Raw genomic sequence first — 18123 nt, forward strand, 5'->3', positions numbered from 1 at the left:
AAACTGCCAGTGAAGCTGTCACCAACCAACGTTCAGGTCACCAAAGTCTTGTAGACCTCGAGCTAAGAGGTTTTGATTCTGTCGTTACGTTTAGTCGCTGGGATAATTTCTGATGACTCAAAAACACAGACTGTTCTTAGTCTTTTGGCTGTTAGTAGCCTGTCTGGGTAAGTAGCATTTACTTTTTATAATAAAAACATTTAAAAACGTGCTAAAAGTTTTCGAATTAACCTTTCTAACAAATCAGTTATCTTCAAGTTTACTAATGTTACCTGGACTTTAGCCACAACATTAAGTACACCTGTACAATCTAATGCAATCCAATACAGCCTTGTTGCCATAATTTTACCCGGTTATGTTTTTTTTTCCACTTCAAGTTAAAACTGTCTGAAAGTTGATCATTTTACAGTGTTTATTGTTGAGGTCATAATGAGTGGTGAAGTTGTACTGGACTGCATAGTATGACGAGATGGTTCTAATCTTTTGGTCATCCTATTTAAAATCAACAAGGTGAACCAAAACTTTAGAACCACCTCCAGAAATCATCTGTGTAAATCCAAAATAAGTACGCCTCCTTGTTTCACATAGTTACTCTGTACACATCGCTGGATCGTAATTACAAAGCACGCAGGCTGTAAATGAAAGTGCTCTTTGTTTATTTAAAGGCAAAGTACAATATGTGTTATAAATTGTTGGTTCATTAAGACATATTGACATGCTTTGTAACAGTCGATTGAAGATATTAAGTTACATTTAAAATCAGAAAATAACCCGATTTCTAGGACATTACCTAATCATCTGCTACAGTAAGGTGTCTCCAAATGTTGTAATATGTCTTTACCATTATAAACAGAACTTCTTGGATCATCTAACAATTTGAATCTGTAGCTCAACACCACCTGAGAGAGGTTTTGTCCAGTTTCCACTGTAGTGTAGCTGTCGACTAAAGGCTAACACTAAAACTAAAATCTAAATTGGCCTAAATCCAATGCTAATGTACAAAGTAGTTGAGTCTGGGTCAGCAGGTTCCAGCCCCCTTTGGGTGTCTCCCTCCTTCAGTTCTTTAGCCAAAAGAAGAGATAATATTTCTGAGTCATTCTCTTTAAATGTCACTAATCCACATCACTCCCCTTTATCTGAACAAATACAACCATCCCATAAATTCAGCTGCTGAGTTTCATTTCTTGAAGGCAAAATGAGTAAGATTTGTTTTTTGCTGTCGGCACCACTTATAGTTCGTCCTTCCTTGCTGGTTTGACAAGAGCGCAAGCGAGCTAGACAGTGAGAGAGAAAAACAAAGTGGTGAATCAAAAAAATAAAATGTTATTTTCTGAATTTTCAAAGTGGTTACATTAAACATGATCACACCTCTGCACAACTCTGTAAGAAGGATTTATAGGTTAAGTTAAGTGACTGAGGTGCAGGAAACGGAAACCAGTTCACATACATTTATTACTAACACTACAGTTACAAGGCCTAAACAATAAAACTAAAACAAAGACACAACAGGGGAACAGGAAAAGAAGAATAGGCATGAAATCAGATAATATACCTGACCTAACAGATGAAATGACAATTTCTCTGAGAAACAGATAATCAAGGTGACTGACAAATACATTTTGTAATTGTTGAAAGCACCAGGGTTTAAGCAAGTGGAATTGGGTTTGGGGAATATTTGTTTCGACCTTCTTTTTTATGTTGGAGATTTTAGTCTAATAAGCAAAAGGCCTAATACATATTAAGCAGGAAGATGTGTATGACAACGGATTGCTGCTCAATGGGGTGTTACCAAACCCTGCGAGCATCACAATAATGTAATTCTAGAAAAATGACGCATCACACAGTCATTTTATGGTACTTCACCTTATCCTACCGAGTGCCTCCTCGTTGATGATTGGCTCATTGGTGGGAGGGAACACTGATTAATCCACTTCTTGCTCCAACTATTTACAATGTCAATGATAAGAAAATTGTGGTGCTTTTAAAACCAAAAACAACATAAAAGCAAGCGGGACACAAACGTGCACTGTACAATTTTTTTTTTTTTCAGTTTCCTTTCTACAGCAGCCTTCTATGTACTGATGTAGATAAATCCACAGTCCTGACAACAATGTTAGATAGAATCAAAGCAAATGAGAGTGGAGCTTGCACAAGTATAAATGCGTTGAATCTCGTAGCATGGATGTTTCAACGCTGAATTAATCTGAGTCTCCTCAAAAAGAAGCAGGATGTGTCGAGTATTAGTGCATATTAGGGTGCAGGTTCATTATATCCTAGTTGTGGTGGACTCAAAGGTCCCAATGCATTTGTGAAGAAAATTAGGTTGTGTCTGCTCTAAAATTTAATAGGAAGCTTTTGTTAGAATGCCTTTGTTCTCATTATGAAATTATTTATTGTGTCCATCCACCCCCCCAGGAAAAGCCAGAACAATTCCTGACAATGCCACCACCACTACCACCGCCACCATCACTACCACAGGAACTCCTGAGACTACCACCTCCACTACCACAGGAACTCCTGAGACTACCACCTCCACCACCACTCCTGAGACCACCACCTCCACTACCACAGGAACTCCTGAGACCACCACCTCCACTACCACAGGAACTCCTGAGACTACCACCTCCAGTACCACAGGAACTCCTGAGACCACCACGTCCACTACCACGGGAAATCCTGAGACCACCACCTCCACCACCACAGGAACTCCTGAGTCTACCACCTCCACTACCACAGGAACTCCTGAGACTACCACCTCCACTACCACAGGAACTCCTGAGACATCCACCTCCATTACCACAGGAACTCCTGAGACCACCACCTCCACTACCACAGGAACTCCTGAGACTACCACCTCCACTACCACAGGAACTCCTGAGACTACCACCTCCACTACCACAGGAACTCCTGAGACCACCACCTCCACCTCCACTACTACAGGAACTCCTGAGACTTCCACCACAACAACCATAGAAACTCTTGAGACTACCACCTCCACTACCACAGGAACTCCTGAGACTACCACCTCCACCACCACTCCTGAGACCACCACCTCCACTACCACAGGAACTCCTGAGACCACCACCTCCACTACCACAGGAACTCCTGAGACTACCACCTCCAGTACCACAGGAAGTCCTGAGACCACCACGTCCACTACCACAGGAAATTCTGAGACCACCACCTCCACCACCACAGGAACTCCTGAGTCTACCACCTCCACTACCACAGGAACTCCTGAGACTACCACCTCCACTACCACAGGAACTCCTGAGACATCCACCTCCATTACCACAGGAACTCCTGAGACCACCACCTCCACTACCACAGGAACTCCTGAGACTACCACCTCCACTACCACAGGAACTCCTGAGATTACCACCTCCACTACCACAGGAACTCCTGAGACCACCACCACCACTACCACAGGAAATCCTGAGACCACCACCTCCACCACCACAGGAACTCCTGAGACCACCACCTCCACTACCACAGGAACTCCTGAGACCACCACCTCCACTACCACAGGAACTCCTGAGACCACCACCTCCACTACCACAGGAACTCCTGAGACTACCACCTTTACTACCACAGAAACTACTGAGACTACCACCTCCACCACCACAGGAACTCCTGAGACTACCACCTCCACTACCACAGGAACTCCTGAGACCACCACCTCCACTACCACAGGAACTCCTGAGACATCCACCTCCACTACCACAGGAACTCCTGAGACATCCACCTCCACTACCACAAGAACTCCTGAGACCACCACCTCCACTACCACAGGAACTCCTGAGACCACCACCTCCACTACCACAGGAACTCCTGAGACTACCACCTCCACCTCCACTACCACAGGAACACCTGAAACTACAACCTCCACTACCACAGAAACTCCTGAGACCACCACCTCCACCACCACTCCTGAGACCACCACCTCCACTACCACAGGAACTCCTGAGACCACCACCTCCACTACCACAGGAACTCCTGAGACTACCACCTCCAGTACCACAGGAACTCCTGAGACCACCACCTCCACTACCACAGGAAATCCTGAGACCACCACCTCCACCACCACAGGAACTCCTGAGACTACCACCTCCATTACCACAGGAACTCCTGAGTCTACCACCTCCACTACGACAGGAACTCCTGACACTACCACCTCCACTACCACAGGAACTCCTGAGACTACCACCTCCATTACCACAGGAACTCCTGAGACCACCACCTCCACTACCACAGGAACTCCTGAGACTACCACCTCCACTACCACAGGAACTCCTGAGATTACCACCTCCACTACCACAGGAACTCCTGAGACCACCACCTCCACCACCACAGGAACTCCTGAGACCACCACCTCCACTACCACAGGAACTCCTGAGACCACCACCTCCACTACCACAGGAAATCCTGAGACCACCACCTCCACTACCACAGGAACTCCTGAGACTACCACCTTTACTACCACAGAAACTACTGAGACTACCACCTCCACCACCACAGGAACTCCTGAGACTACCACCTCCACTACCACAGGAACTCCTGAGACCACCACCTCCACTACCACAGGAATTCCTGAGACATCCACCTCCACTACCACAGGAACTCCTGAGACATCCACCTCCACTACCACAGGAACTACTGAGACCACCACCTCCACTACCACAGGAACTCCTGAGACCACAACCTCCACTACCACAGGAACTCCTGAGACATCCACCTCCACTACCACAGGAACTCCTGAGACCACCACCTCCACTACCACAGGAACTCCTGAGACCACCACCTCCACTACCACAGGAACTCCTGAGACTACCACCTCCACCACCACAGGAACTCCTGAGACTACAACCTCCACCACCACTCCTGAGACCACCACCTCCACTACCACAGGAACTCCTGAGACTACCACCTCCACTACCACAGGAACTCCTGAGACTACCACCTCCAGCACAACAGGAACTCCTGCGACTACCACATCCACTACCACAGGAACTACTGAGACTACCACCTCGACTACCACAGGAACTCCCGAGACTACCATCTCCACCACCACAGGAACTCCTGCGACTACCACCTCCACCACCACAGGAACTCCTGAGACCACCACCTCCACCACCACAGGAACTCCCGAGACTACCACCTTCACCACCACAGGAACTCCCGAGACTACCACCTCCACCACCACAGGAACTCCCGAGACTACCACCTCCACCACCACAGGAACTCCTGAGACCACCACCTCCACCACCACAGGAACTCCTGAGACTACCACCTCCACCACCACAGGAACTCCTGACACTGCCACCTCCACCACCACCACAGGAACTCCTGAGACTACCACCTCCACTACCACAGGAACTCCTGAGACTACCACCTCCTCTACCACAGGAACTCCTGAGACTACCACCTCCACTACTACTTCTGAGACCACAACCTGCACTACCACAGGAACTCCTGAGACCACCACCTCCATTACCACAGGAACTCCTGAGCCCACCACGTCCACTACCACAGGAACTCCTGAGACCACCACCTCCACCACCACAGGAACTCCTGAGACCACCACCTCCACTACCACAGGAACTCCTGAGACCACCACCTCCACTACCACAGGAAATCCTGAGACCACCACCTCCACTACCACAGGAACTCCTGAGACTACCACCTTTACTACCACAGAAACTACTGAGACTACCACCTCCACCACCACAGGAACTCCTGAGACTACCACCTCCACTACCACAGGAACTCCTGAGACCACCACCTCCACTACCACAGGAATTCCTGAGACATCCACCTCCACTACCACAGGAACTCCTGAGACATCCACCTCCACTACCACAGGAACTACTGAGACCACCACCTCCACTACCACAGGAACTCCTGAGACCACAACCTCCACTACCACAGGAACTCCTGAGACATCCACCTCCACTACCACAGGAACTCCTGAGACCACCACCTCCACTACCACAGGAACTCCTGAGACCACCACCTCCACTACCACAGGAACTCCTGAGACTACCACCTCCACCACCACAGGAACTCCTGAGACTACAACCTCCACCACCACTCCTGAGACCACCACCTCCACTACCACAGGAACTCCTGAGACTACCACCTCCACTACCACAGGAACTCCTGAGACTACCACCTCCAGCACAACAGGAACTCCTGCGACTACCACATCCACTACCACAGGAACTACTGAGACTACCACCTCGACTACCACAGGAACTCCCGAGACTACCATCTCCACCACCACAGGAACTCCTGCGACTACCACCTCCACCACCACAGGAACTCCTGAGACCACCACCTCCACCACCACAGGAACTCCCGAGACTACCACCTTCACCACCACAGGAACTCCCGAGACTACCACCTCCACCACCACAGGAACTCCCGAGACTACCACCTCCACCACCACAGGAACTCCTGAGACCACCACCTCCACCACCACAGGAACTCCTGAGACTACCACCTCCACCACCACAGGAACTCCTGACACTGCCACCTCCACCACCACCACAGGAACTCCTGAGACTACCACCTCCACTACCACAGGAACTCCTGAGACTACCACCTCCTCTACCACAGGAACTCCTGAGACTACCACCTCCACTACTACTTCTGAGACCACAACCTGCACTACCACAGGAACTCCTGAAACCACCACCTCCACTACCACAGGAACTCCTGAGACCACCACCTCCACTACCACAGGAAATCCTGAGACTACCACCTCCACTACCACAGGAACTCCTGAGACTACCACCACTCCTAACACAGGAACTCCTGAGACTACCACCTCCACCACCACCGGAACTCCTGAGACTACCACCTCCACCACCACAGGAACTCCTGAGACCACCACCTCCACCACCACTCCTGAGACCGCCACCTCCACTACCACAGGAACTCCTGAGACTACCACCTCCACCACCACAGGAACTCCTGAGACTACCACCTCCACTACCACAGGAACTCCTGAGACTACAACTTCCACCACCACTCCTGAGACCACCACCTCCACTACCACAGGAACTCCTGAGACTACCACCTCCACTACCACAGGAACTGCTGAGACTACCACCTCCAGCACAACAGGAACTCCTGCGACTACCACATCCACTACCACAGGAACTACTGAGACTACCACCTCGACTACCACAGGAACTCCCGAGACTACCACCTTCACCACCACAGGAACTCCCGAGACTACCACCTCCACCACCACAGGAACTCCCGAGACTACCGCCTCCACCACCACAGGAACTCCTGAGACCACCACCTCCACCACCACAGGAACTCCTGAGACTACAACCTCCACCACCACAGGAACTCCTGAGACTACCACCTCCACTACCACAGGAACTCCTGACACTGCCACCTCCACCACCACCACAGGAACTCCTGAGACTACCACCTCCACTACCACAGGAACTCCTGAGACTACCACCTCCACTACCACAGGAACTCCTGAGATTACCACCTCCACTACTACTTCTGAGACCACAACCTCCACTACCACAGGAACTCCTGAAACCACCACCTCCACTACCACAGGAACTCCTGAGACCACCACTTCCACTACCACAGGAAATCCTGAGACTACCACCTACACTACCACAGGAACTCCTGAGACTACCACCACTCCTAACACAGGAACTCCTGAGACTACCACCTCCACCACCAGAGGAACTCCTAAGACCACCACCTCCACCACCACTCCTGAGACCGCCACCTCCACTACCACAGGAACACCTGAGACCACCACCTCCACTACCACAGGAACTCCTGAGACCACCACCTCCACTACCACAGGAACTCCTGAGACCACCACCTCCACTACCACAGGAAGTCCTGAGACCACAACCTCCACTACCACAGGAACTCCTGAGACCACCACCTCCACTACCACAGGAACTCCTGAGACCACCACCTCCACTACCACAGGAAATCCTGAGACTACCATCTCCACTACCACAGGAACTCCTGAGACCACCACCTCCACCACCACAGGAACTCCTGAGACCACCACCTCCACCACCACAGGAACTCCTGAGACTACCACCTCCACCACCACAGGAACCCCTGAGACTACCACCTCCACCACCACAGGAACCCCTGAGACTACCACCTCCACCACCACAGGAACTCCTGAGACTACCACCTCCACCACCACAGGAACTCCTGAGACTACAACCTCCACCACCACAGGAACTCCTGAGACTACCACCTCCACAACCACAGGAACTCCTGAGACTACCACCTCCACTACCACAGGAACTCCTGACACTGCCACAACCTCCACTACCACAGGAACTCCTGAGGCTACCACCTCCACTACCACAGGAACTCCTGACACTGCCACCTCCACTACCACAGGAAATCCTGAGACCACCATCTCCACTATCACAGGAACTCCTGAGACTACCACCTCCACTACCACAGGAACTCCTGAGACTACCACCTCCACTACCACAGGAACTCCTGAGACTACAACCTCCACCACCACAGGAACTCCTGAGACTACCACCTCCACAACCACTCCTGAGACCACCACCTCCATTACCACAGGAACTCCTGAGCCCACCACGTCCACTACCACAGGAACTCCTGAGACCACAACCTCCACTACCACAGGAACTCCTGAGACCACCACCTCCACTACCACAGGAACTCCTGAGACCACCACCTCCACTACCACAGGAAATCCTGAGACTACCATCTCCACTACCACAGGAACTCCTGAGACCACCACCTCCACCACCACAGGAACTCCTGAGACCACCACCTCCACCACCACAGGAACTCCTGAGACTACCACCTCCACTACCACAGGAACTCCTGACACTGCCACAACCTCCACTACCACAGGAACTCCTGAGGCTACCACCTCCACTACCACAGGAACTCCTGACACTGCCACCTCCACTACCACAGGAAATCCTGAGACCACCATCTCCACTATCACAGGAACTCCTGAGACTACCACCTCCACTACCACAGAAAATCCTGAGACTACCACCACTCCTAACACAGGAACTCCTGAGACTACCACCTCCACTACCACAGGAACTCCTGACACTACCACCTCCACTACCACAGGAACTCCTGAGACTACAACCTCCACCACCACAGGAACTCCTGAGACTACCACCTCCACTACCACAGGAACTCCTGAGACTACAACCTCCACCACCACAGGAACTCCTGAGACTACCACCTCCACCACCACTCCTGAGACCACAACCTCCACTACCACAGGAACTCCTGAGACCACCACCTCCACTACCACAGGAACTCCTGAGACCACTACCACAGGAAGTCCTGAGACCACCACCTCCACTACCACAGGAACTCCTGAGACCACCACCTCCACTACCACTGGAAATCCTGAGACTACCACCACTCCTAACACAGGAACTCCTGAGACATCCACCTCCACTACCACAGGAACTCCTGAGACTACAACCTCCACCACAACAGGAACTGTTGAGACTACCACCTCCACCACCGCTCCTGAGACCACAACCTCCCCTACCACAGGAACTTCTGAGACCACCACCTCCACTACCACAGGAACTCCTGCGATTACCACCTCCACCACCACAGGAACTCCTCAGACTACCACCTCCACCACCACAGGAACTCCTGAGACCACCACCTCCACCACCACTCCTGAGACTACCACCTCCACCACCACAGGAACTCCTGAGACCACCACCTCCACCACCACTCCTAAGACCACCACCTCCACTACCACAGGAACCCCTGAGACCACCACCTCCACTACCACAGGAACTCCTAAGACCACCACCTCCACCACCACAGGAACTCCTAAGACTACCATCTCCACCAACACAGGAACTCCTGAGACTACCACCTCCACCACCACAGGAACTCCTGAGACTACAACCCCCACTACCACAGAAACTCCTGAGATTTCCACCCCCACTACCACTACCACAGCAGCTCCAGGTACAAAAACAATTCCCACCACTACCAAGCCTTTGGGAATCTACAATGTTCAAAATCTGTTTTAGAGATTCAATTAATGCTGAGTGGTTTTTTTTGTGTATGTATGTGTGTGTTTGTTGTTTTGTTTATATGGTTGTGTGTGCGTTTTATTTAACATATAGGTCCTTGTGACACAAAACCATGTGGCCGTGGAAGCAGCTGTGAAGTTCGTGCTAATCAAACCTATGTATGCTTGTGTTTAGCTGGAGAGGTCTACAATTATGATACCAAAAATTGTGAGAATGGTAAGTAATTCTCTGAGTTTTTTACTCCCCCAAGAAGTGAATAGAATGAAAATGATTCTGCCTTATTCTAAGCTTTTACCTTTGATTTTCAGGAAAGACTACAGTACATAGAAATATTAATACTTAAGCAAGAGACAGCATAGGTGATAAGCTGTAATAAGCTCGGTTTAGTTAAAAACTGGCAGTACAAGGTCAGACAAAATTTTTGTCACTTGTGGAAGACCAGTGAAACTTCAATCCTTTCTCATGATATTTACACCTATAGTCTTGCATAAAGTTAGAATGACAGTTTGGTTTTGTCTGATGGTAATACAATCTCTTAACATTTAACTGATTTAGAGGAGAGAAAGCTCATCAAATGCAACGATAGAACTAAGCATATTTGCAAGATTGTGTGAATAATCATTTAGAGGATGGAAGAGTATTTTATGCACGATATTCTTAAAATAACATTTTGCTATTTTAGCCAAGGTTTTCCCTGGACATTTGCAGCTGGCTCAAATATCATATGTGGATAGTATGAGTGACAAGACATCAAAAGTATTTATTGAGACCTCACAAAAAATAATTGATGAGGTAAGTGAACCTTATCTCCTCATATTATATGGCGCTGTTGACATTTCTGTAAATTGTAGGCTTGAAATATAACACACACTTAATGTTTAGATGTTTTTATTTATTTATTGGCTTTTTTTGATTGTAGTGATACATACAGTACAGTTATCTATGATTTGAATACAGTTACATTTTAAGTCAATCTTCAAACGTCAATTTGATGTATGTATTGGTAAATGTACCTTGGTGTCTATCGAAGCAAAATAGAATCAACAGAAGCGTTGTGCATTTGTAGTCAGCCTCACATACTCTTTATGTTCTAACTTAAGTATGTGTGTTTTCTTTTCAAAATGCAGGTGTCAAATATTTTCGGCAACTCTGAGGGTTACAGTGGGACTATTGTGCTGGAACTTCGGTAAGCTGATCGTGACAATGTTATTACTATCTTTCTTTCCATCTATCCTCTTGTTACAGTCAACTTACAAAAAATGTCCTTAACAGATGCAGTATGCTGTAAGCAATAATCAGTGACTGTAATTTTTATTGATACAGACCAATTCCAAGCAGCAGAGTTGGATCAGACTCAAAGGGGGTCAGTGCATCTATAGAGATCACCTTCAATGTAAATTCTGACATCACAGCAGAAGAAGTTGTAAAAAATATAACCACCGCCAAAGAATGTGACAAGTGTTTATTTGCCAACTCAACTTTTGCCGGTAGGTTCATTACACATGCCAACATAACATCATATATCAAGTACACATGAGCTTTATTCAGTTTGATGATGATAATTACAGCATAAACAAGACAAATAGTTTCCAAAATACTTTTTACTGCAACTTTTTTGTTACAAAGCATACAGTGATTTGCAGACAACTAGCATTTTAACAAAGGAAAGCCTACTTAGTTACTACTAGAGGATTCTGTTTTGGAGGTTTTATTTGTACATCATTTATAACTTTGTGTGAATCCTCTCATCAGAAAGGATGTTGGGTAAGGTAAGCAAGATTCGTTCAGATTTTGAAATACTGCCAACGTGTTTTTGATGCTTAAATCTGATTACACATACACATATAAAAAGTTGGAACGTTGCGTGAAACATAAATAAAAACAGAATGCAATGATAGTCTTGTTAAGCCAGATACCCAGTACCTGCAGTGTTCCAGTTGCAGCTGGCAAACCTTTGTTGCTTGTCATAGCCCTGTCTTTCTACCCTGTGTTCCTGCCTTACTATAGTGTCCACTGTTGAAAAGAATGGAAAATAAGATTATAATAATACTAAATGCGCTGATTGGCTAATGATTCTAGTTTAAAATACAACAAACAGCATATTGAGGTAAACTGCGATTCTTTGGTTTATTTTTCTGGAAAGTTCACCCCTCTGTCAAAGAGTGATGATGACTTTGTAGATGTCATCACCTACATTACACAATTTCATTAAATGATAGAGAATCTGAAGAAATCTCTGTAGAGACAAAAAAATAAAAATAAATGCCAGTGATTTTCAAGCCCTGAAACAGCACAGCCATGATATTCCGTTGTAAATCAGTGCATGGGTGACAAAACCTCTAAAACTATGCAAATGCTCTCTCAGAGCCTGAGCTTATTTAATATGGATTAAGGCAAATTAGAAAAATGTACTATGGTAGGACAAGTAAAATTTTTATTTATTTGATGAAATCTGGCTTAAGTGGAGAGGAACCGTGTAATTTCTTGTCAGTGCACAACACATGATGGAATAAGGGTGTGTTATTGTACATGGCATTGTTAATTTAGACATCTGTGAAGGATCATTAGTGCTGAGTAATATGTGGAGACTTGGGAACAACAGGTGCTGCCAAGCAGGTCAAGGTCTTCGTTCTCTTGGCAAGAAATGTAAAACCTCATTTTAGGCTACAAAGCGGTAAACATGCCCTCGTCTCCCAATCTGTCTTTTTAAAAACATGTTCCAGGCATGTTCAATAGGAGCAACTATTTACTTAATTTGTCCTGGTACCAATTTTCTGTTAAATATTGCATTTAAGATTATTTGCAAATCACTGCATCTATACTTACATTTCACACAACATCCCAACTCTATGGCAATGGGGCTGTATCTTTAAATGTTGTCAGAATGCATACATGGAGATCTTAGTACAGTGCCCACTATCTTTCACTGAATGATAATTAGCTTTTTACATACATTTTTACATAAAACCATTTATTCAAAATTTTTCTATTTTCTTCATTTAAAGAGACAGACCTGTGTAGTGTGAATCCCTGTGACGTGAAAACTACAATTTGCTCATCAATAAATGGATTGTATAATTGTACCTGTAAGGAAAGCTACATTAAGACGGACTACACCAGCAGAGTATGCATTGGTAAGTGCTTTGGGAGAGTGAGAACCTGTGTGTGTCTATTTGTGTTAGATTGGATTTTAGTCACTCGACCTTTTTTCCTATTGCAGCTTGTCCCAGTGGGCAGCAAGCACAGGATTCTCTAAACTGTGTTAAGTAAGTCTATCTACGTACACCCAAGGCTGTGTAGCTTTTACGCACTTTACATTACAGAATCACATCATCTCATGATAACGGGACAGTTATCTTGTAATCTAGGAATTACAACTTTGTTTTCATGATAATTTCTCACGAAGACATTCATTTTCTCGAGATGACATATGTCAGCAAAATCCTTAGATCTAATATCTAAAAAAAATCATTTCAAAGTTTGCGCAAAAAATTATGGTTTTGCTATGGTTCGGTGAAAATAGGCTGTTTAATGTTCTGTTTGTTCTGTAATGTTCTGACTTTGTTAGCGTTTTACTATATTGGTTAAATTTATTAGACTGCATCTTGTCTTTCAGTTGCCCATTTGGTTACTCTGGTTTGAACTGCAATGAATGTAAGTATACAATATGCGTCTGAATATGCAACAATATAAATTAATGTAACAATATTGTTTTTAAAAACAAGTATGCGAAATGACCCCTTTAAAACTCAGTTAGTGTGCTCCCTGAATGCAGTCACACTGTTCTCTGCATACCAGGCAGAGATCTCGGAAGACATAGGTCACCAGCTGGACTCAAGGACTCTTAACTTGGCTCTCTGGAATGAAACCTGCATGAATGACTTTAGGGTACAGAGATAAGCAACTGGTCAACAGTCCAAGAATCAGGGAGAGTTGGATAACCCAAGTCCCATTGCCTCAACAAAAGCACTCCTTTGCTGCAGTACTTGAATAGAAACCGTCCATCCCACCTCAAACAGAAGAAAGCTAATAAGGAGAGTTACAGCCCCTTGTTTCAGTGGTCAGAAATAAAGTGTGCAATTCTGCACAGTCCAATAACAAAATGGAGACGAAACAATTTCATACTCAGTCTTTCCCAGCAGAGCGAGCATGCGCTTTTTGGAGGGAAGACCACTTCTTATGATTCCCCGGGTGAATAGACTACAGTTCACTGTAAAACCACTTAAAAGAAAATATTAAATTCCTTTCAAACAAATGATCAGATTAGTTCAAAGGCAGGAAGACAGGGAAGAAAGGCTGCACATCCGTGTGGCACATTATAGAGTTTTGTTTTTAAATAAAAAACACAATATAAAACAAAAATATAAAAAGGATCAAACAAAAATGTTGGCTTCCAGGCCACTGCTCCTACTGAAAGTAACGGTCTAAAATTTCTCTCCATCAAGACTGCACTGCTCCTAACACTTACCACCAGCACAGGTGGTCCAGTGTGGAGCTGTTGGTTTCCCACCCTCCAGCATTTCCCTCAGAGGAAGAATGGCAACTTAATCTTTTATGTGCTGTGTGGATCTTCCATGTTTATGTGGACAGGAAAGCAGTTTTTATAAAGACGTAAGAGAAAGCCATTAACCCATCTGAGATTACCCACCTGGACTATGGAGGATATTCCACTGGTGTACAGGTACAAGGGCGCTCAACTACCTCAATGGTTGACAGTGTCACTTCAGGTTATTTGCAACAATGATTTGGGATACAACATGCACATTTGTGCAGTTTTACAGGTTGGATGTTCAATGCAACAATCACTTGATCTGGTAGGGAGGGGGTTAACTGTAGTAATATAGGGATGGGTGGAGACCTGAGCTTGGCTTGACCTGTCTGTCACTGATGTCTTTGGAGCTTCTAACCTTGGGTGAGATGAGGCTGAGGTGATTCCCATCATACAGAACCTCAATCTGTTATCAAAGAACCAGGGATTATGCTAAGTAACACTAAGTTGTTTTTTTTAGTAGAAATTGAAAGTTCTTATTAAAGTTGATCTGTAGCTTTGTCATTTATGTACTTTTCATTTTTTCTTCTTTTGTCAGCATGGCAGCTGGCGTTGGTAATCGCCGGCTCATTGCTCAGTGGACTGCTGCTTATCTCACTCATCATTCTGCCGATAGTGTCAATAAAGTGAGTTTTTCATTTTTTCATTTCCTCATTTTCAATGATTTATTACTGCCTCAAAAATGTATTTGTTTTCTCCAGCTTTACATATTAATGTTTTTATAAACTTTTTAATTTGACAGTTTTGTCAGAAACACATCAAATTAGAGTTAATGTTTTTTTACTAATGAATAAAAACTACAAAGTAGTAAACAGTAATATTTAAGATTTATCTTTTCAGATCCAAGAAGACCTTCATTAATGACAATGCAGAAATTGGGAACCCTTACACCAATTTTACTGCCAGGGCACAACTGGGTATTGGAACATTAGCTAACAGCCAGGCACAATCGATTAATGGATCATCCTTAACCAGTCCTAGGGTGCATAAAATCCCACGAGCCAGAACCACCAGCTGGACCAACCAGGATATGTCTGGAATTTACAGCCAGCAAAACCTGATCTATGCAAACAGGAACTCGGTAAACATGTATGCAACTTAGTAAGCGATTTTACAATGTACACATAACATGCAGACTTTATGTTTTTTTTGTTTTTTGTAGAGGGTTTTTGACAACCGAGATGATATTCAGTCTCGATCTGAGACCGGTGACTATGGTCGAGCACGAATCCAGAGTCAACCTCAGATCAAGCCCTATGCAGAGAATCAGTCTCCGATCAACACATATGGACAGAGGAGAGGCCAGATCAACCCTTTCTTCAGGCACAATGAAAACAACTGATCTAATAAGGAAAATGTTATTCTACAATGCTATTTATTCAGATACCATTAATTTAAGAGTTAACAGATCTGAATCATATTAACCATCTGTTCTTTCACTCAACTATCAGTCAATAATATTACAATGTCAAATTGAATTGTATCGGTGGCACTGAACCAGACATTGATACTCTGAAACAAGGAGCTGTTTGATATGCTGAAAAAAATGATGTGCTGCTTGTCTGTGAATTTACAAGAAATCATTTTAGCTTTACCATGACTCACAGTTTAAGATTATGGTAACTCTTGTAAGTGAGGCCAGTTTATTTTGTTTTATTAAAACCTAATAGGTTCTTTCTCCAAATCAGGACATCTCTATATACTGTATTTTAGTATAATCTGTTTCAAATATTTATTACATAAAATATTTTAATATTCTGTTTTGTACAAGACATTGTATTTATTTATGTTTATCCTCTTTCATAACTGATAAATAAAATAACTGTTAAATATTTTAGTATTTATTCTATCCATTTTCCAGCCCTGAGATGGACTGGCGATCTGTCGAGGATGTACCCCACCCCTTACTCTATGACAGCTGGGATAGTTAATGAATTAATTATATCCATTTATCCTGTATAATTAATAAGATTTTTATACTTAGTTTCTACACATTATTCTGTATTTTCACAGTTTGACATTTTGTGACACAAATAATTTAATATACCTTGCTCCCATCCTGCAGTTGCGTTGAATTTCTGAATGTGTGATTCCCCCAGCATCATTGCAGTTGTCATCAACACAACTTTGCTTTTTTATTTTTTTTAAGTGTAACGGTTTCACAGAATTTCCCTGACCATAATTATCAGAACATTTAAATTTGAATATGTTTAATTAACGTGACACAGTCCGTTACTATCTGTTCATTATTAATGTCATAGTGGGTGATGGAGTGCATTATTTAAGATGTGGTTCAAATATTTTGGCCCCTCATTCATTTTGAATAAGGTGGCCTGTTAAAACAGTTTTTGGTAGTACCACTTGAGGGCGTCAAAGTATAAATAACTAAAAAACTTTAACCTCATTTATGGAAAGATAGTGTGTCTCTTTAAAGCAGAGGTGGCTGTAGCTCAGTTGGTAAGGCGGTCATCCACAGGTCCCGGCTATATGTCCAAGTGTCTTTGGGCTGTCGGGGGTTCAATGTCTCTGGGCCCCATCAGCCCATTCTCATCCCCAGCTGTGAAGTCCCGGTCCCAGTCCCGCTGTGGTGACCGTGAACTCACGGAATCAGCTGAAAACACAAAAACAAATAAATTTTAAGTGTGACTGAGTTAAATAAAGCACTCTGTTGTGCTCTATGGAGTTAAATGTGTGGGTATTTTGCTTGTTCAGTTAATGTTTTATCTTAAATTTACATACGATTTATCTTACTACATAACTTTCTCTTTTACATGTCCTCTATCTCCCAGATACTAGTCTTTGTAATATCCATATTTTCCTCCAAATTCCATCCATAATCCATAATTTCCTAAAAATTAGCTCGTATTATTTATTTTTTTTATTTTTGGTAAATGATAAAACTTGTCATAAAAGGCATATATAAATACATCATTCACATGGAAAATTTTGTAAGGTAAGAACATTGGGTTAAACAAGTGACAAAAGAGAAAGGATCAAGGGTGTGTTCAACCAAATTTCTAATCTGCTGTGTGCCTGGCTAAGGGTTAAAAATACAAGCCAGCTATATTGGGGTTAATACACTTTTAAGAAAAAAAGAAGCAATATATATATTGTAGCGTCCCATGGGTTATGGGAGCTAACTGTGGGAGGCAGCGAATATAATATGTTACTATGTTACTCTGTTATTTGTATATATGTGTTATGTCTTCTGCTTACCTCAACTCCCTCATTCAGGTCTACAATCCTTCCCGTCCTCTGCGGTCTGCTACCGAACCACATCTGGTGGTCTCAGCACAGCAGAAACACTTTTCTGATAGGACTTCACTTTGATGTTTTCTCCTTGACTTAGATTTTTGCTTGCCTTGTACCTCACTTGTAAGTCGCTTTGGATAAAAGCCTAAAACCTACTAAATGACTAAATGTAAATGTAAGTGTTAATTTACATTTACATTACATGTAACTTCTTGGGATCATTGATGTTGAGTGAGAACATTGTCCACC

General features: G+C 44.5%; 1 protein-coding gene across 1 annotated transcript; it reads left to right on the plus strand.

Annotated features, from left to right (window-relative positions):
• The first annotated feature begins 10 nt into the window (after positions 1–10).
• Positions 11–17016, plus strand: LOC137105826 (mucin-2-like). The gene is made up of 12 exons (XM_067488463.1): positions 11–167; positions 2416–10005; positions 10167–10289; positions 10756–10865; positions 11201–11259; positions 11397–11560; positions 13079–13207; positions 13294–13339; positions 13690–13727; positions 15161–15248; positions 15463–15703; positions 15785–17016. The coding sequence occupies exons 1-12, from the start codon at positions 113–115 to the stop codon at positions 15962–15964; spliced, it is 8823 nt and encodes a 2940-aa protein (XP_067344564.1). The 5' UTR covers positions 11–112; the 3' UTR covers positions 15965–17016.
• The last annotated feature ends 1107 nt before the right edge of the window (positions 17017–18123 follow it).

The sequence above is a fragment of the Channa argus genome, chromosome 20 (genome assembly GCF_033026475.1).
Source record: "Channa argus isolate prfri chromosome 20, Channa argus male v1.0, whole genome shotgun sequence".
Taxonomy (NCBI): domain Eukaryota; kingdom Metazoa; phylum Chordata; class Actinopteri; order Anabantiformes; family Channidae; genus Channa; species Channa argus.